The 20238-nt window shown below is 56.2% G+C and overlaps 1 protein-coding gene across 2 annotated transcripts in view; it reads left to right on the top strand.

Moving 5' to 3' along the window:
* Positions 1-19410, top strand: part of USP20 (ubiquitin specific peptidase 20) — a 46810-nt gene extending 27400 nt beyond the window's left edge. For both annotated transcript variants that reach the window (XM_025359211.1, XM_025359212.1), the window contains exons 9-26: positions 943-1056; positions 3057-3135; positions 5780-6224; positions 6635-6775; positions 7086-7201; positions 7449-7621; positions 8219-8313; positions 11240-11273; positions 11449-11494; positions 12326-12506; positions 12576-12702; positions 13057-13226; positions 13308-13389; positions 13851-13959; positions 15926-16028; positions 17091-17162; positions 17697-17873; positions 18052-19410. In XM_025359211.1, the coding sequence (XP_025214996.1) occupies positions 943-1056; positions 3057-3135; positions 5780-6224; positions 6635-6775; positions 7086-7201; positions 7449-7621; positions 8219-8313; positions 11240-11273; positions 11449-11494; positions 12326-12506; positions 12576-12702; positions 13057-13226; positions 13308-13389; positions 13851-13959; positions 15926-16028; positions 17091-17162; positions 17697-17857 (2248 nt within the window). In that variant the 3' untranslated portion in view covers positions 17858-17873; positions 18052-19410. The remainder of the gene's footprint in view (positions 1-942; positions 1057-3056; positions 3136-5779; positions 6225-6634; positions 6776-7085; positions 7202-7448; positions 7622-8218; positions 8314-11239; positions 11274-11448; positions 11495-12325; positions 12507-12575; positions 12703-13056; positions 13227-13307; positions 13390-13850; positions 13960-15925; positions 16029-17090; positions 17163-17696; positions 17874-18051) is intronic.
* The last annotated feature ends 828 nt before the right edge of the window (positions 19411-20238 follow it).

Raw genomic sequence — 20238 nt, 5'->3', positions numbered from 1 at the left:
GGCGCAGTGGCTCACGCCTGTAATCCCAGCACTTTGGTAGGCCGAGGCAGGTGGATCACGAGGTCAGGAGATCAAGACCATCCTGGCTAACACGGTGAAACCCTGTCTCTACTAAAAATACAAAAAATTAGCTGGACTTGGTGGCACGCACCTGTAATCCCAGGTACTGGGGAGGCTGAGGCAGAAGAATTGCTTGTACCCAGGAGGCGGAGGTTGCAGTGAGCTGAGATCGTGCCATTGCACTCCAGCCTGGGTGACAGAGCAAGCCTCCATCTCAAAAAAAAAAAAAAAAAAAAATTGACTGCACCTAGTCCGTTTTAACTTTAATAACCTCTATAAAGGCCCTGTCTTGGCTGGGCACGGTGGCTTACGCCTGTAATCCCAGCACTTTGGGAGGCCAAGGCAAGTGGATCACCTGAGGTCAGGATTTCAAGATCAGCCTGGCCAACATGGTGAAACCCTGTCTCTACTAAAAATACAAAAAAATTAGCCAGGTGTGGTGGCATGCGCCTGTAATCCCAGCTACTTGGGTGGCTAAGGCAGGAGAAGCACTTGAACCCAGGAGGCAGAGGCTGCGGTGAACCAAGACTGCACCACTGCACTCCAGCCTGGGCAACAGAGTGAGACTCTGTTTCAAAATAATAAAAATAATAATAAAATAAGATAAGATGAGATAAAATAAAATAAAATAAAAATACGCTGTCTCTAGATATGGTCACACTCTCAGGTACTGGGGATTAGGGCTTCACAGATGAATTTTGGAGGATACAATTTTCTCATAACTGGTAGGAGCCTTCTAGTCACCTTTAGGCGTTTCTGGGTCCAGGGTCACTGTGCTCCCTGCGCGAGCACTCAGGGCTCCCCGCTACGCAGCCCTTTCTAAACCGTGCCACCTGCCTTGTTTGCTTTCCTGACCTGGCTCGCTCTCTCCCTTGCACCCAGCCCACCGCTGACTCAGTTCTTCCTGGAGTGTGGAGGCCTGGTGCGCACAGACAAAAAGCCAGCCCTGTGCAAGAGCTACCAGAAGCTGGTCTCTGAGGTCTGGCACAAGAAACGGTGAGCAGCTGCATCCCTAGCCTCGGGCGGTGTGTGGGGACTGGGGTTTCCTGTCAGCACCCATGATTGAGCTCTTCCTATGGATTCAGCCCCCAGCGAGGACTTGCCTCATTTTGTCCCAGGTAATGCTTGTAGCAAGCCTGCAGGGTGGAAATTGCATCCAATCCTGTTTTACAAATAGGGAAACTGAGATGCAGCGAACTTTAAGTATCTTGCTCAAGGTCATAGAACCTGCAAAAGGTGAGCTAGAATTTGACCTGCTGTTGACCCTAGCCAGCAGCCACTGGGTAGATGTCTTTGCCAAGAGACATGGTGACCCGGCCTCAGCCACAGCTGCGTGTGGAGGTGTGGGGCAGGGGGGCACAGACTGGATGGAGCTTCTGGCACAGTATGAAATGAATTTAAAGACCAGAGTCTGTGATTAGATCTATTTCTCCAGGAAAAGTCAAAGTTGGGAATAATTTAAAATGAGCACATAGAAATATGTATTATGTGTAGAAGCAGATGAAAAACCAGCGTAGGGCCAGGCGCAGTGGCTCACGCCTGTAATCCCAGCACTTTGAGAGGCTGAGGCAGGCGGATCACGAGGTCAAGAGATTGAGACCATCCTGGCCAACATGGTGAAACTCCGTGTCTAATAAAAATGCAAAAATTAGCTGGGCATGGTGGTACGCACCTGTAGTCCCAGCTACTCGGGAGGCTGAGGCAGGAGATTCACTTGAACCCGGGAGGCGGAGGTGGCAGTGAGCCAAGATTGCGCCACTGCAGTCCAACCTGGCGATAGAGCCAGACTCCGTCTCAAACAAAAACAACAACAAAAAAAACCCAGCACGGGAGAAATATGTATTACGTGTAGAACCAGATTAAAAACCAGCGTGGGGCCAGACGCAGTCACTGACACCTGTAAATCCAACACTTTGAGAGGCCAAGGCAAGAGAATCATTTGAGCCTGGGAGTTTGAGACCAGCCTGGACAACACAGCAAGACCCCGTCTCTACAAAAACTACAAAATTAGCCAAGCGTGGTGTTTGCACTTGTGGTCCCAGCTACTCAGGAGGCTGAGGTGGGAGATTGCTTGAGCCCAGGAGGTTGAGGCAGGCTGCAGTGAGCCTTGATCATGCCATTGCACTTCAGCCTGGGCGACAGAGTGAGACCGTGTCTCAAAAAAAAAAAAAAAAAAAAGTCCGGGTGCAGTGGCTCACTCCTGTAATCCCAGCACTTTGGGAGGCTGAGGTGGGTGGATCACAAGTTCAGGAGTTCGAGACCAGCCTGGCCAATATGGTGAAACCCCGTCTCTACTAAAAATACAAAAATTAGCTGGGCATGGTGGCGCACACCTGTAGTCCCCGCACTTTGGGAGGCTGAGACAGGAGAATCACTTGAACCCGGGAGGCGGAGGTTGCAGCGAACCAAGATCGCGCCACTGCATTGCAGCCTGGGAAACAGAGCAAGACTGTCTCAAAACAAAACAAAAAACAAAAACACAAGAAAACCAGCATGGTACAGTATAATTCCGCTGTGTAAGAAGCCAAGTTTAAGTGTATATCTGTATGTAGTTTTGTATATGCATCTGTAGTTTCACAGAAAAATCCAGAAATCTAATGGTAAGTATCTGGTGCCATTAGTGGTGGTGTTTTTCTCCTGTACTTTTCTGAAATTTTAGATTTGTCAATAATGAACATGTCTTTTGAAATGAGAAAACCACAGTAAGTGTTTCAGAACAAAAACAAATCATGTTTAGGTGAGTTTGTTGTGCGCCAGCAGGAAATGATGCCATTTTATTTGAGCTCTTTGCTTAATTGAGGCAGCTATGACTTGACATTTTCTTCTTGTCTGTAGAGATGTGTGAGCCTCTTGGGGCTCCTGGCTGAGTAGGCCCCTCCCCATATGTCAGGAAACGCCTCACTCTGATACAGCCTGACTGGCTGGCTGCCTGCTTCTCTCGGGAATGAGCAGCTCAAGGCAGACTACCTGGACTAATGGGTTTGGGCTTCCTACAGGCCAAGCTACGTGGTCCCCACCAGTCTGTCTCATGGGATCAAGTTGGTCAACCCAATGTTCCGAGGCTATGCCCAGCAGGTAAGCCATCTGAGCTGCCCAGGGGACACTCAAGGCCATGACCCACCAGGCCTGACTTTGACGCCAAAACCAGAGTGGAAAATCGCAATGGCAGCTGAGCACTGGTTGGCAGGTCTCAGGGACCAGGCTCTCATTCCTAAGCCCTTCACACATGTGAGGACAGTGGCGCCTCCCAGCAACCTGCTGACATTTAACCCCACTTCACAGATGGGCAGACTGAGGTTCAGGGGGCTGAGCCACTTGCACAGGCCACACAGCTAGTAAATGGTGGAGGGGAATTCTTTCTTTTAGCGAGGTGGGTACAGGGTCTCACTCTGTCATCCAGGCTAGAGTGCAGTGGGACAGTCATGGCTTACCGCAGCCGTGACCTCCCGGGCTCAAGCAGTCGTCCCACCTCAGGCTCCCAAAGTGCTGTGATGATAGGCATGAGCCACTGCACCCAGCAGAGGGGAGATTTGAACCTGGGCAACCTTGCTTCGGGGCCTGTGCTGTGCCCCTCTGCATTGCACTCAAAATGGCACAGGGTTTCACTTCCCCAAACCACAGGCGAAATTTCACTTTTACTAAAATAAAAATTTTGATTAAGAATTTTAATTTTTTAATCTAGAGAACCCCTTTGAAACCAACCACATTTTTCTATTTGATAAAATAATGAGACCAAGACAGAGTGCAGCCATGTGTACGCCTCAGCCCTGGGCTGATGGCTCCTGCCCTCCAGCCTCCTGCCCCAGATGGCCCCCGGCCTGGGCTTTCATGCCAGGCCTGCAGGCAGAGCTGGACCAGGCTGGGTCGCCTCTTGTGATGCCTGAATGAGCGCCATGGATGGAGTGGCAGTCATGTGAGGACACCTTCCACCCTCCTTTACCTGCTGCCTGCTGTCCTGTCCCAGGATGAGGGCTGCCGGGCCTTTGGCTCCTGCTTGAGCAGCTCAGCACTGCCTGGACACCTCTCTTTTGGGGAGTGATAACATCCACAATGACTAAAATTCACTGTGCACTGTTTAAGTGGTCACAACTTAGTCCTCATAGAACTCTTACGAAGTGGGCACTGTTGTCACCCCCATGTTACAGGTAAAATGCTGAGGCTCAGAGAGGTTCTACCACTCACCCAGGTCACACAGCACATCCTGGCAGAGATGGCATTCAGGCCTACCTGAGCCCATCCCTCAGCACAGCGCTGCCCCGACTCTGTGCGAGGCGCCCTACGGGCTCTCAGCTCTGGGTCAGGATGCCGTTACGGAGGGCCATGCACCGCTGCAGGACTCCATCTGAACTCCAGCAGAAGCATTCCTTTCTCTGGTTCTAGGACATAATGCGGGGATGCTTCTGAGGCCGAACTGTAGACGCAGCTGCAGGCGCCTCTAAAGGGCCAAAAGACGCTTTCGTGCTTCTGCATGGATTGAGATTTTGGCAAGGAACACATAGTACTTTTGTTGAAAGGAAGAACCAGAAAGAGAACTAGATGGCAGATTGAAAGCCTCTTCTTGAAAGGGCCTTTGATCGTGCCTGCCACAGGACACGTGTCCCCTCCCTGATGCAACAGAACCTGGTGGTTCATTCATCTGATCTGAGTCTGACACTTGGGGAGTCACTCCCGATCCCTCCCTTCCCTGAGTGTGAGTGGAGAGAGCCGGGTTCCTCTTTCTAGATGTGTGACATGAGGGCTGGCTCTGACTGCTTCGTGACCCCTGCCTCCTGGGGATCAGAGCCTGCGCTGCGGGCTACTTCTAACATCCAGGCCAGGGACTGCTGGGGCTGATTTGGGCTCGGAACCCAAGTCCTCCAATGCCCAGCACCACCCGAGCACCCCCGCAGCTGCTGGAGTCTGCTTCTGCCACCATGTTCTGACCTCCCAGTGCACCTCCTGTATGAGCACGCAGATCTCAGTGGGGCTCACTGGGCGCCTCTGCCTAAGCCCCTGCTGCCTTGACTTCTTGCTGTGCTGGTGGCCCAGTCACAGAGTGGTCAGGACAGAGTGGTCAGGACAAAGTGGTCATTGCTGGGATTTGAAACCCAGGCAGCCTGCAGGGGCAGCTTAGTCTGAGTCATGCCCAGGTCTGTGGGAAGGTGAGAGCAGGCAGTGAGGGACATGGGGGCTGGCATAGGGACTGAGGGAGCCAGGGGGAGCCAAAGGAAGGGTGGAGCACGCAGACGGCCTGGCCTGTGGGTGGCGTGGCTTGGGGCAGGACTCAGGTGAGCCCTCCCTTTTGGCATCACACTTCCTCATCCTTCCTCCATCTCCCTGCCCACCTCCACTGGCCTCTTCTGTAGAGAGAAAGGTGGCTGGGGCTCAATGTGGTCCTGCCTCCCTGTCCCTCCCGTACTGAGCTTGCAGCAGAGGCAGGCGATTCAGAGCCAGAGCCGGGGAGTTGCATGGACCCAGGTGCATACCTGGCTCTGCCACTTTATAGCTGTGTGTCCTGGTAGGAGTCCTTTAGCCTCTCCAGTCCTCACTGTCATCCTCAGAAGAATGGGGTTAGGACAGACTGCCCTGGGAGGCCGCTGTGGGGGTGAGCCACTCCTCTGCAGGGGTCGCCCATGAGGCCCTCCCAGATGGAGGCTGGTGGTCTCATCAGCCACAGGGCGCTGGAGGCTGGTTCCTCCTGCCTCCAGGAGAACCCTGTTGATGCAGCCCCTGGTTCTAGGACACCCAAGAGTTCCTTCGCTGCTTGATGGACCAGCTACACGAGGAGCTCAAGGAGCCAGTGGTGGCCACGGTGGCGCTGACAGAGGCTCGGGACTCAGACTCGAGTGACACAGATGAGAAACGGGAGGGTGACCGGAGCCCATCAGAAGATGAGTTCTTGTCCTGCGACTCGAGCAGTGACCGGGGTGAGGGTGACGGGCAGGGGCGTGGCGGGGGCAGCTCGCAGGCCGAGACGGAGCTGCTGATCCCAGATGAGGCAGGCAGAGCCATCTCTGAGAAGGAGCGGATGAAGGACCGCAAGTTCTCCTGGGGCCAGCAGCGCACAAACTCGGAGCAAGTGGACGAGGATGCTGATGTGGACACCACCATGGCTGCCCTTGACGACCAGCCTGTGGAGGCCCAGCCCCCATCACCACGGTCCGCCAGCCCCTGCCGGACGCCAGGTATCAGCTGGCTGGGGGCTTCGGGAGGAACCTCAGCCTGTGGCCCAGTACCTACTGGGTGCTGAGCGCCAACCTGCAGTGGCCCCCAGGGGATGGGTTTTTCACTAGACCCGAATGACAGTGGGGAAGTCAGCCTCGGCGGGGGTCAGTGATGTGCCCAGGGTCCCCTAGCTCATAATGCTGGAGCCCAATTCAGAGCCCTCTCCCAGAGCCTTGAGCCTTCCGCCGGCAGTGGAATGGACAGCTCTGCTCCAGCCTGTGTGCTGGGGCCAGGAGTGGGCACGTGACAGATGAGACACATTGGGGTCAGGCCTTCGTCCCTTTAGGAGGGGCTGGCAGGTCATCTTCCTGCCCACTCACGGAGCCGGCCTGGCTGCCCTGGCCCAGCATGGTGCCCTCTCTGCCCCCAGAGCCGGACAACGATGCCCACCTACGCAGCTCCTCTCGCCCCTGCAGCCCCGTCCACCACCATGAGGGCCATGCGAAGCTGTCTAGCAGTCCCCCTCGTGCAAGCCCTGTGAGGATGGCACCGTCGTATGTGCTCAAGAAAGGTTCGGGGGGCACAGGGGAGGGCGGGTCAACTTGGGGCTGGGAGTGCAGACTTGCACCCGTGGCTGCCTTTCTCATGGTCCCATGTGGCGGAGGGCTGGGCTGTGGGCTCCTCTCAGGTACACCCCTGAGACACCAGTGTGGGAGCCACGTTTTGCAGAGGATGACACAGAGGCGCGAGATGGTGAATTGCTTGCCCAGTCACATGACTCGCATATGTCACTCCACATCCTGTCAAAGGAAGCCCCAGGGCCCGCACCTCGCCCTGGCCAGGCAGGTGGAGGCTGGGCTAGTCCTGTGCTATGTCCCCAGCCCAGGTATTGAGTGCCGGCAGCCGGAGGCGGAAGGAGCAGCGCTACCGCAGCGTCATCTCAGACATCTTTGACGGCTCTATCCTCAGCCTCGTGCAGTGTCTCACCTGTGACCGGGTGGGTGCCCCCAGGGATGGGGGGAGCTGGGCCAGGCTGCCAGCGGCCTCAGCAGCTCTTGCCCTAACTGGGTGCAGGGTGGGCTCTCCATGGGTGCTCCCTGCTTTTCTCCAGGGGAGGGCCCTGCCTGTGTGGATCCCGTGTCTGTGGCCCGGGGAGCAGGCCCTCTGCCCCTCACCTGCTGGTTGGGATTTGGGGTGCAGATATTGCCAGAGGACGGGCAGCAGACTAACGTTTAACCCCACAGGTGTCCACCACAGTGGAGACGTTCCAGGACCTATCGCTGCCCATTCCTGGCAAGGAGGACCTGGCCAAGCTCCACTCAGCCATCTACCAGAATGTGCCAGCCAAGCCAGGCGCCTGTGGGGACAGCTATGCCGCCCAGGGCTGGCTGGCCTTCATTGTGGAGTACATCCGACGGTGCGCCCACCTTGCCACTACCGGACAACACGGGCTGGGCCTTGTCCTGGTTTTCCTGGGCGGGAGACACTACATAGTGAAGTCCACGCATTTGGGGAACCAGGGAGGTCCTGGGAGGATCTGGGGGCTGCGGAGGAGTTGGCTTAATAAGCAGGGGATTTCTTGGCTACTTTGGAGTGGACAGGATTGGATGGTCCCTTGGAGCTGGAGGGCAGTGACAGCAGGGAGGTGACCACGTGGCAGGTTGAAGGGAGGGCAGCAGCAGGACACAGGCCTTGTGGGCAGGGGGCAGCAGCTTTCCCAGGGCTGCCTCACCCGCCTGAGGCCAGAGACCCGCACGGCCCCAGGGAGGGGGCAGCATGATCATGGCCGCAACACAGATGAAGGAGGCCAGGCCTGGGGAGAGTGATGCCACTCGACCCAGGACACGGAGGGGTCTGGCTCCAGGCCTCTGCCCCGACCCACTGTGCCTGGCTGCCACTCTGGGCCTTCGGGGTCCTTCTGTGGCTCAGGCCTGACAGACCTCAGCCAGCGTCCCTTCAGCTCCTATTCTTGCCCAGGCCCTGGCAGCACCCAGCACTCCTTTTCTGTCTGTAGGTTTGTGGTATCCTGTACCCCTAGCTGGTTTTGGGGGCCTGTCGTCACCCTGGAAGACTGCCTTGCTGCCTTCTTTGCCGCTGATGAGCTGAAGGGTGAGTGACCTGGCTGGCAAGGGTTGGGGAGGTGGAGGGTTGTCAGAACAGTGGTGTGCAGACCCCAGCAGGCCAGCATGCAGCCCAGGGCTTGTGGGATGCACGGCCAGGCTAGACTTGGCTTCCAAGGTTGAACCCCACTTCCAAGATTCCCACCCCCACTGCCAGCCAGGCTGGGCTGGGGCCACGTGATCTCCCAACCCTACCATCTTGCAGCTCTTGGGTGTTTACTTATTTTTATTTTTACCAATTTGGTGAGCAAAAATGATATTGTGTGTTAATTTTTCATTTCCTTGATTACTGATGAGTTTCTACATTTCTTGTTAAATATACTGGCTCTTTGTATTTATTTAAACGTTGCCCATTCCTGTCCTTGCCCTTTTTCTCTGTTGGCTATTTGGCATCTAAACCTTTGGGAAAACTCTCTCTCTGTCTCTTTTTTTTTTTCCTCCAATTTTCAATTGTGGTAAAATACACAAAATGTAAACTTTACCACCATAACCATCTCAAATGCTATTTTTAACAGAAAGTGCCCAGCTCAGTAGTATGAAATACATACACATGGTCGCACAGCCATCCTCCTCATTCACCTCCAGAACTTCTCCATCTTGCAAACCTGAAACTCAGTATCCGTGAAACAGCTCCCTACTCCCACCTCCCAGCCCCTGGCAACCTCCACATTCAAGTCTGTGAATTTGACTGCTCTAAAGGGCCTCATATAAGTGGAATTATACAGTATTTGCCATCTTGTGACTGATGGCTTTTACTGAGCATAACGTCCTTAGGGTTCATCCATGTTGCAGCGTGTGTCAGAATGCCCTGCCTTTTGTAGGCTGGTTATTTATTGTTCCATTGTGTGGATGGCTGGGGCCATTCTGCTTCTTCATTCATCCATCAGTGGACACTCGGGCCACTTCCCTGTTAGCTATTGTGCGGAATGTTGCTCTGACCATGGGTGTGCACACCTCTCTTCTTTCATCCCTTTGGGTCTATGCCTATTTTTAATTTCTTGAGGAGCCACCGTACTAGGTTCCACAGTGGCCACCCCATTTCACGTTCCCACCAGTGACACACAAGAGTTCCAGTTTCTCCACATCCTTGCCCACACGCATTTTCTGTTTACTTTTTTGATGGGAGTCAACCTCGTGGGTATGAGGTGGTATCTCATTGTGGGTTTTTTTGTTTTGTTTTGTTTTGAGACGGAGTCTCGCTCTTGACGCCCAGGCTAGAGTGCAGTGGCATGATCTTGGCTCACTGCAACCTCCACCTCCTAGGTTTAAGCGATTCTTCTGCCTCAGCCTCCCGAGTAGCTGGGATTACAGGCACATGCCACCATGCCCAACTAATTTTTGTGTTTTTAGTAGAACGGGGTTTCACCATGTTGGCCAGGCTGATCTCCAACTCCTGACCTCAGGTGATCCGCCCGCCTTGGCCTCCCAAAGTGTTGGGATTACAGGTGTGAGCCACTGCACCTGGCCTCGTTGTGGTTTTGATTTGCATTTCCTAATGATAGTGATGTGAAGTGTCTTTTCATGTGCTTGTTGGCTATTTGTAAGTCTTTGGAAAAACATCTATGTGAGTCCTTTGCCTATTTTGATTTTTGTTGCTGGTTATGGGATTCTTTTTTTTCTTGCAACAGTCTCACTCTGTCACCCAGGCTGGAGTACCATGGCGTGATCTTGGCTCACTGCAGCCTCCGCCTCCTGGGTGCAAGCAATCCTCCCATCTCAGCCTCCCGAGTAGCTGGGATTACAGGCATATGCCACCACACCTGGCTAATTTTTGTATTTTTAGTAGAGATGGGGTTTCGTCGTGTTGGCCAGGCTGATCTTGAACTCCTGACCTCAAATGATTTGCTGCCTTGGCTTCCCAGAGTGCTGGGATTATAGGCGGTGAGCCACGGCGCCAGCCTTATTAATTATAGGAGTTCTTTGTATGTCCAGATGTGTGACTTGTAACCCTGTCCTCCCATCCTGTATGGTGCGTTTCATTCTGTGGTTTGTGTCTTTTGCTTTGGTTGCCTGCACCTTTGGTGTTGTGTTTCAGAAATCATTGCCAGATCCAATGTCATAAAACTTTTTTCCTACTTTTCTCCTAAAAGTGTTATAGTTTTAGGTCTTATATTGAGGTCTTTGATCCTATTTTGACTTAATTTTCAGTGTGCATGGAGGGGGAAACTATACATTAAGATTTTAAGCCCGTCAGGGTGGCGTGTACCTATGACCCCAGCTACTCTGGAGGCTGAGAGTCCCCTGAACCTAGAAGTTCGGGACCAGCCTGGGCAACATAGCAAGACCCTATCTCAAAAAAATTGTTTCAAATACATTTTCTGTAATTAATGTTACACTTCCCCCTCCACCTCCATTTTGCCTTTTGCCTTTTAATTTTGCTTTTGGTGGTGTCTTACAGATGTTGAAGTATTTCTGGGGTCAAATATATCCATTTCTCCCTTGTATGGATTCTGTCTGTGGAGCCCAGCCAGGGCCTTCCCTCCCTCCAGTACCTCTCAGGTTTTATTTCCTTTTCTTTTTTTTATTTTTTTTGAGATGGAATTTCACTCTGTCGCCTAGGCTGAAGTGCAGTGGCACAATCTTGGCTCACTGCAACCTCTACCCCCAGCCCCAGTTCGAGCGATTCTCCTGCCTCAGCCTCCTGAGTAGCTGGGATTACAGGCATGCACCACCACGTCCAGCTAATTTTTGTATTTTTAGTGGAGACGGGGTTTCGCCATGTTGGCCAGGCTGGCCTCGAACTCCTGACCTCAGGCGATCCGCCTGCCTCGGCTTCCCAAAGTGCTGGGATTACAGGCATGAGCCACTGTGCCCGGCCAGGTTTTATTTCTTAAGCAGAAATCATTATAGTCACTTTTTTTGCTCCCCCATTTCCCATGCTCGCTAACCTCTGACCCTTTGTTTTACTGCCCTAGGTGACAACATGTACAGCTGTGAGCGGTGTAAGAAGTGAGTGAGCCTTCCCTGGCCTTTTCCTTAACTGCCCGTTTCTGTGCCCTACATATTCCCCTTGGGTTTCCGCAGAGAGCCCCCCACAATCCTGCCTTCCCAGAAGAGAGCCGGGTGGAGGGCTGCTCCCCGGCCTGATGCCGGACACTGAAGCTGGCTTGTGCTTCCTCCCCAGGCTGCGGAACGGAGTGAAGTACTGCAGAGTCCTGCGGTTGCCCGAGGTGAGCCGGCAGCCTTGGCAGCCTCCTTCTCAGCTGTCCCCGGGTACACACCAGCACACACCACGCGGGGGCTGACCCTGCTCCACTTCTCAGGCACTTCTGTGCTGCAGGGGCCACGGAGACTCCATAGCTTTGGCTGAGAAACCTCTGGGAAGGGTTGGCAGGGGGCACATTTTTCCGACTGTGACTTGGTGCTCTCTCTCGGTGGCCTCAGCACATTTGTTGTCTAACGTGTTGTGTGAGGGCCCAGTGGGAGGCAGGTGTGTAGGATGCTGAGGCACCACCCCCACTGAGGCAGCTATGGCTCCTGCCGGCTACAGAGTGGTGGGAGGAGAGCTGGCCCAGCCGGGGCTGTTGCCAGGGGCCTTTCTGAGGAGTGATGTCTGAGTGAGGCCTGGAGGTTGTAGGCTGGTGTCAGCGTCGTGGATGGAAGGCACAGAAGGAACAGACAAAACCCCAGTGCAGGAGCAGGCTTGTCCACACCAACGAAGGCACGTGTGGCTGTAGCAAAGAGGAGAGGGCCCCAGCAGAGGGGGCCCAGGATGGGGCTGTGTTGGTTCGGGGAGGCTTTGTGGCTTCTCAAAGGCAGTGCCGACAGAACTGGTAAACTTGATGGCTCAGTGCAGCTCTCGGGGTCCAGTTCTCAGCCGTGGAGCTGGGAATGATCTGTGTGACTTAGAGTGAGCCCAGTCTGGACCACGTGGAACTCTTGGATTTGTTCCAATGGAGTCAGCTTTCATGATCCCATCAGCTGTTCTGGGCCCGGGGGCAGGCCTGCGAGCATCCGCGTCATTTCTTCCTAGGTGACCGGCGTGCTCTCTGTCCCCACAGATCCTGTGCATTCACCTGAAGCGCTTTCGGCACGAGGTGATGTACTCATTCAAGATCAACAGCCACGTCTCCTTCCCCCTCGAGGGGCTCGACCTGCGCCCCTTTCTTGCCAAGGAGTGCACATCCCAGATCACCACCTACGACCTCCTCTCGGTCATCTGCCACCACGGCACGGCAGGCAGTGAGTCATGTCCCCTCCCCTGCTGCCCCCATCCGCTAGGATCCCTGTGACCCGTCTGCTCTGCCGCAGGTGGGCACTACATCGCCTACTGCCAGAATGTGATCAATGGGCAGTGGTACGAATTCGACGACCAGTACGTCACAGAAGTCCATGAGACGGTGGTGCAGAACGCCGAGGGCTACGTCCTGTTCTACAGGTGGGCGCCGGGCCGGGCCTGGTGGAGGAACCTCACCACCCCCGTCCCCTGGGACCCATGGGCCTTCTGGGTGTATGTAGGGGACAGTGCCTGGAAGGGTTTTGAACCAGGGAAGTAAGGACTTGGATTAAGAAAGAGCTCTCTGGCTGCTGTGGGGAATGCAGGAAGGCAGCTTGGAGCCTTCTCCAGGGCCCTGGCTGGTGCACAGGGGCGCTGCTCACATGTCCAGGACCCCTGAGGAACCCAGGAGGTGGACAGGGCCGGTAGCCCCAGGTGCACTGGGATGAGGGCTCTGCATGTGTCTGGAGGTGGCAGCCGTCAGGCACAGCTTCTCGCCCCCTCCTCACCCCGCAGGAAGAGCAGCGAGGAGGCCGTGCGGGAGCGGCAGCAGGTGGTGTCCCTGGCCGCCATGCGGGAGCCCAGCCTGCTGCGGTTCTACGTGTCCCGCGAGTGGCTCAACAAGTTCAACACCTTCGCAGAGCCAGGACCCATCACCAACCAGACCTTCCTCTGCTCCCACGGAGGTGAGGCGCCCCCCTGTGGTGGGAGAGCAGGGTGGGCAGGTGTGCCGAGCCACAGCTTCACTCCCTGTACCTTCTTCCCAGGCATCCCGCCCCACAAATACCACTACATCGACGACCTGGTGGTTATCCTGCCCCAGAACGTCTGGGAGCACCTGTACAACAGGTAAGAGCCCGGGAGGCCAGCTAGTCTCTGTGCCGTCCAGGGCCCAGCTGGGCAGGAAAAGAAGGGAGGACAGGGAAGGAATGCCGCCAGGACCCCTCACCACACGCTGGCCTCCACTCGGCAGCACAGAGCCGCCTTCACTTGTCTCATGGAGAATGACACGTGTCGTTTGTGGGAATCCACTTGGATCCTTCCAGTCACAAGGGACAGGAAACTGGCTGAAGCACAACTGAGTGTGTTGGCTCATCTGGTCCTCAGCCTTGAAACAAGGCCTCTTGGGGACTGTGGGTGTGCTGCTCCCTTGCAGGCTCCATGGTGCTCACACAGAGGCGCGTGCAGGCCTGTGACAGCGCTGAGGGGGCACTGATGGCTTGAGGGGGAAGTGGAAGGCAGTGATCACTCTTCCCTCACTGGTGCCCCCCTCAGGCCATGTTTCTCTCTCCCTCCCACCCTGAGCACAGATTCGGGGGTGGCCCCGCCGTCAACCACCTGTACGTGTGCTCCATCTGCCAGGTGGAGATCGAGGCGTTGGCCAAGCGCAGGAGGATCGAGATCGACACCTTCATCAAGGTGCATGTGGCAAGGCAGCACGGGGGCGGCTGTGCCAGCCTCTGCCTGGGGCACTTGGGGACTTGGGGACAGAAGAGCCCTGTGTAGTCCCTGAGCAAGTTTGAAAGGAGTCTTTTGAGGCTGGGCACGGTGGTTCACACCTGTAGTCCCAGCACTTTGGGAGGCTGAGGCGGACAGATCACTCGAGGTCAGGAGTTTGAGACCAGCCTGGCTAACATGGCGAAACCCCATCTCTACTAAAAATACAAAAATTAGCCGGGCATGGTGGCGGGTGCCTGTAATCCCAGCTACTTGGGAGGCTGAGGCAGGAGAATCGCTTGTACCTGGGAGACGGAAGTTTCAGTGAGCTCAGATTGTGCCATTGCACTCCAGCCTGGGCAACAGAGTGAGACTCTGTCTCGAGAAAAAAAAAAAAAAAAGAAAGGAAAGGAGTCTTCTGCGGGGGACTCGATGGCGAGGTGTCTAGGAGGACTTTTCCTGGTGAGAGGGTTGGCTTGAGTAAGTGAAGGCTCATCGCCCGGGTGCTGTTGAGCTTAAAGAACCAGTAGATGGATCCCGTTCTCAGCCTTGGCTGTGTTATTTTGGGCTGAATCATTCTTTACTGTGGGGCCATCCTATGCATTGTAGGATGTTTAGCAGCATCCTTGGCCTCTACTCACTAGTGCTAGTGACAACCAAAATGACCTCCAGTCATTCAGACTTCTGTGAAAGAGCTGAGTGCAGGTGAGGCTCCTGGCACACTCCCTCCCTGCCACACTACTTCTAACAGGGTTAGGACGCGCTCCACTCACAGGGAAGGCCCGGCGAGAGACACTGAGGGACGCCCGTGCTTTGTGGCCATTAGGAAGTGATTCTGCTGCCTGGGCACAGTGGCTTATGCCTGTGATCCCAGCACTTTGGGAGGCCGAGGCAGGTGGATCACTTGAGCCCGGGAGTTCAAGACCAACCTGGCCAACATGGCGAAACCCCATCTCTACCAAAAATACAAAAATTACCTGGGCACGGTGGTGTGTACCTGTAGTCCCCGCTACCTGGAGGGCTGAGTGAGGTGGGAGGATCACCTAAGCCTGGGAGGTTGAAGCTGCAGTGAGCTGTGATCGTGCCACTGCACCCCAGCCTGGGCAATAGAGACCCTGTCTCAAAACAAAAACAAAAAAGATACTGTCAGGGCTGGGCATAGTGGTGTGCACTTGTGGTCCAACCTACTCAGGAGGCTGAGGTGGGAGGATCACTTGAGCCCAGGAGGTCAAGGCTGCAGTGAACCATGATTGTGCCGCTGCACTCCTGCCTGGGCACAGAGCCTCATCTCAAAAAAGAAAAGAAAAAAGAAAAAGAAAATGCTCCTGTCAGAAGGAGAGCTGCCTCTCTGAGCAGATAGGCGCATTCTATTCAACCGGGGAAAATTAGCATCTGCCAGGCCAGGTGCAGTGGTTCACGCCTGTAATCCCAGCACTTTTGAGAGGCCGATGTGGGCGGATCACCTGAGGTCAGGAGTTCAAGACCAGCCTGGCCAACATAGTGAAACCCCATCTCTACTAAAAATACAAAAGTAGCCAGGTGGTGGCGCGCACCTGTAGTCCTAGCTACTCAAAAGAGGCTGAGGTGGGAGAATCGCTTGAACCTGGGAGGCAGAGGTTACAGTGAGCCGAGATCGTGCCATTGCACTCCAGCCTGGGTGACAGAGTGCGACTCCCTCTCAAAAAGTAGCATCTCCCTTGTGGTCTCAGTTGGGTCAAACAGTTATTGAAGAGACCCACAAAATGTTGCCACTGTCCTCTCTGAGCGATGGGTGTGTTCATTTTGTTTGAGCTTGTCTGGGGGTTCTGATTTTTCACCTTGAGCATCTGGTGTTTTTGTAAGACTCTTGGGTGAGGGCCTGGGGCGGGGGCATTTGGGAAATCCTTGCTGAAGGTGAATAGAGGCTGACCTGCCCTCTGTCCCCTCCCGTCCTTGCCCACCTGCCCAGCTGAACAAGGCCTTCCAGGCCGAGGAGTCGCCGGGCGTCATCTACTGCATCAGCATGCAGTGGTTCCGGGAGTGGGAGGCGTTCGTCAAGGGGAAGGACAACGGTGAGCTGAGGGGGGCCTGGCACTTACCTGCCCCGGGGGCCTCCTGGGAGATGGGATGCTGGCAGGGGAGGGCTGGCACACGGGGGCTCCTGCAGGCCCTGTACCTTCCCCCAGGTGCCACCCATCCAGGGTGGACAGAGAGCATGGGCTCTGCCAGTCCCCAGTGGGGATCGCTGTCCCCACCGAGAGGCAGGAAGCTGCTCCTGCTCTGCGCCCCCTCCCCTTCTCCACTCCCTGCCGTGCCCAGCAAGCTGCTCTGCCCTCCTGCAAGGCCCTTTCCTCAGGGGAGTGTGTTGCCCGAAATGACAGATTTGTCATCCAACTCGTTGGATTTACAGAGATGGAGACAGGCCCCATCACAAGGAAGCTCCCAGGGCCCCCCAGACCCCCAGTGAGGAACAGCAGAGCCAGCCATGGGTTGCCTGTGGCTTTGGGGCCCGGCAGGGTGGGCAGAGCCCATGGTCCTGCTCACGGGACCCTTTGTGTGGAGCACAAGCACCCACCTGTGCTCGGGAAGGAAGGCCTCACTGCCATCCCGCTGCTCAGGGAAGGTGCCAGGGCCACCCTGAGGCGCCTCTGGTGGTGGCTGAGGCCTTCAGCGTGGCTGTGGTTGAGAACGTAGCTCCGGAACCCCCACCCTGGCCTGGACGGTGGCTTTGCCTTCTACCAGCTGTGACCTGAGTGGTTACTTCACCTGCCCAGGCCTCGGCTCTGTCTCTGTAAACCTCTGTCTTGTCCTGTGGCTGCTGAGGCTAAATGAGACAGCTGGGCAGAGGGGAAGGGGCGTGGTGAGTGGCAGCTGCCAGCAGAGATGAGGGCATGGGCCGCCCACCGCAGTTCCCGCGGCCAGCACAGAGTCTGAGACGATCTCGTGCATCCGGAAAATTCCCTCTGCTGGGTCCTCAGACTGCCGCAGAGGAGCATTGGGTGGCCCAGGCACCTCCGTTAGAGACTTCACGCTGACCCCCAGGCCTGGGGCGGCCTCACTTGGGATGGCTCTGCTGCTGCGGAGGGTGGAGGGCATGGCAGGGGCTGAACCCGAGCCTGCTGTGTCTGTTCCAGAGCCCCCTGGGCCCATTGACAACAGCAGGATTGCACAGGTCAAAGGAAGCGGCCATGTCCAGCTGAAGCAGGGTGAGTTCCCCCGGCGTCAGCCAGGCTCCTCTCTGCGCTTCCTGGCTGCCAGGCTGCTGCCCAGCCCTGTCCTTCCAGGAGCCCCCTTCCCACCTGTCTTAGAGTCAGGCTGAGATGTCCACCTGAGTCCAGGCCCAGGCGGCTGAGAGATGGCCCAAGGGGCTTGGTCTCTGCTTGTGTCCTCCGGGTCCCACCCCTCCGCCTGCTGCTGGCCTGGCCTGGCCCACCCTGCTGTCTGCTTGTGTCCCCCGGGTCCCACCCCTCCGCCTGCTGCTGGCCTGGCCCACCCTGCTGTTTATGTCAGCGCCACTCCCAGGAACGAGGGACACAGCCAGAAATAACACATCTCCGGGGCCCTTAGCAGGACGGACGATCCTCTGGGAAATCCTGGTTTCCATCTGACGGCTCTGCATAGATGCCCTGGTTGCCGTCCTCCCTCTTTGGGGTCTGGCCCTGCGGAGCCCCCACTGCCCAGGCCAGTGGCTTCCTTGAGGCGGCAAAGGTGAGCCCAGGGATGCCTCTCGCGCCCTGCAGGAGCTGACTACGGGCAGATTTCAGAGGAGACCTGGAACTACCTGAACAGCCTGTACGGAGGCGGCCCCGAGATCGCCATCCGCCAGAGCGTGGTGCAGCCGCCGGGCCCGGAGAGCCTGCACGGGGAGCAGAAGATCGAAGCCGAGACCCGGGCAGTGTGATTTGCTGGGCTAGTCTGTAAGTGGCCCTGGCTGGTCCCTCCACGGCACTCTGGGTCCTCTCCTCCCTCTCCAGAGACCCTCCCGTGTCCCTTTGAGCATCCAAAGAGCAGGGCCCTGAAGGCACCTTCCTGGAGGCTGTAGGGAGGGCCCTGGACGTGGCCCAGCCCCACTGCTGAGTGCCCGTGTCCCCACAGCCCTGTGTGCCCCACCCCGCGGAAGGCGTGTTTGTGCCCAGAAGAGAGGCCGGGCCACTGCAGAACCCCGCTGTGTAAAGAGGCAGAAAAGTTGGTTTGGTTCGCAGTGAGTAATGCTGCAACTAGAAAACGTGCACTTCAGGCTTGTTTAAACGACCAAGACTCTGTGACGTTAATTTGGGTTTTTGTCCTGGCAGTGCTCCTGCCAGTCACCGTCATCATTGTGTCCCCCACAACTGTCCTCTTACTAGCTCGGCCCAGCTTTGTTCCTGGAGCCCGATGCCGCCCCCCTCAGGCAGAGGATGCGTCTGGGGCCAGAGTCAGGGAGTAGCTGCTGCTTCACAGCGTTGCCACCGTTTCTGCCGTGAGATTGGCCCTGATCCCCAAAGACTGGAGGGAGCTGCTCAGGACTGGTGAGCACAGCCAGAAGCCCTGGCCAGTGAGGAGCTCACAGGTCCTCCCTGATGGTCCCGCCGCACCCCTGCATCTCCTGGGCGTCACCAGGAAGGCTCTGAAGTCCCAGGCTGCTCTCAGCACTTTTCCTGCAGACTGGAGACTCTGGACTCATCGCTGATTGGAATGCCAGGAGGAGGGTGGATTTCTGCCAGTGGGGGACATTTCTGGAGGCAGCTGGTCCCCCACACCGCATCCTGCTGAGCCTGCCCCTGGATTGGCTGTACTTTGCCTCGAAGTTCAGCAGTTCATCTTCATGGGAAATTTGCTGAGCCCCCACCAGGGAACCGGATGATGAAACAGGGATACCTCACAGCGCTGCCATTTGCTGCAAAGGCAGCTTCCCGGGCCGACGCTAGAGAAGACAGACTTCCCCTTCCTCCCAGCGCCAGCAGTGCAGAGCCCACCTGGAGGCGTGTGGGGGGTGTGCAGGGGGCAGCGCTCAGGCGGATCCTGGGAAGCGGCCTCTGGATGCTGAGTGGAAGGACCCAGTGAGCACAGCAAGGCACCAAAGCCCCTGGAGAAACCGCCAGAGCGAGATGCGGCCGTCGTCAGGGTCACAGCAGATGGGGCGTGGGTGGGGAAGGGGCTCTGGGACCAGACCCCCACACCTCTGTGGTCATCAGTCTCTGTAGAAGCAGATGGTGGTGGAAATTCCAGCAGGTGGGTCCGGCAGAGGCCCCGAGGCCTCACTTTTCGGATCTTCTCTCCCAGATCCTGCTCCCTCCCGGCTGAGCCTGGGTTCCCTGGCATTGGCCCCAGCCTTCTGAAAGCTGCTGCTGCAGCCAGAGGCCGCACGCTGCACTGTCACCACGCAGCTGTGCAGGCTGGGATCGGGCCCCACCTCTGTGCTGTCTAGTTTGTGTTCAGAATGTCAGAATAAAGAGAATAAACATTCCCACAGCCGCACTGTCGTCTCCTTCACTGCAGTTAATTCTGTTACTGGAGGGCAGGTGAGGCTCTCCGCCATGGGGACAGCCCCCCAAGCCCGGGGGCTCGCCTTGCAGATCACCAAGCCGGGAGGGAGCTTTCCATGTGGCTTTCTGAAACCAGAGACCACCTGGAGGCTGTGGACGCGAGCGGAAGAGGGGACCCAGCCTCTTTAAAGGCCCGTCGGTGTCTCCTTTCCTGGAATCAACACCAGCCTCAGACAGGTAGGGCCAGATGTGGCCAGTGATTGAGGCCAGCACATCCCACGGCCGGTCCCCCTCCGGCCGCCCAGACAGGCGGTTACAGAGTGGCTGTGAGCAGGGGGTTGCCTCTCCTTTGCACACTGGCCCTGGGCATTCAGTGATGCTGGTGTTCAGTAGTCTGAGTTTTTTGTTGGGTCTCATTTTGGGGGAGAGAAGAACTTGAGATTTTTATATATAACTTATCAACATGTATTTGTGAAATCCCATTGTTGCAGGAAAAAGGGGTTCCGATCCAGACCCCAAGAGACAGTTCTTGGATCTCACGCAGGAAGAAACTCAAGGTGAGTTGCAGAGTTCACTGAGAAGAGTTTATCGAAAGCTGCTCAGGTACAGAGTAGAGTGTCCTTAGAAAGCAAGCGGAGGGGTGCCCGTCGCTGTTTTCAACTCCTCTTATGTAGGGGTCTTAGCTATAGAAAAGCTACGCTGTCTGTCACGTGGGCTGACAGCCTGACACAGTGGATTGCTCTGTTGATTTAAAGAAAGCTATCCTTGGCACATCAAAGCCTCACTGTGGTCATCTTCAAGCATACACTATTGTGTG

The sequence above is a fragment of the Theropithecus gelada genome, chromosome 15 (assembly GCF_003255815.1).
Source record: "Theropithecus gelada isolate Dixy chromosome 15, Tgel_1.0, whole genome shotgun sequence".
NCBI classification, from domain to species: domain Eukaryota; kingdom Metazoa; phylum Chordata; class Mammalia; order Primates; family Cercopithecidae; genus Theropithecus; species Theropithecus gelada.
The sequence above is the reverse complement of the archived record's forward strand: the minus strand, read 5'-3'. Positions and strand labels throughout refer to the sequence as shown.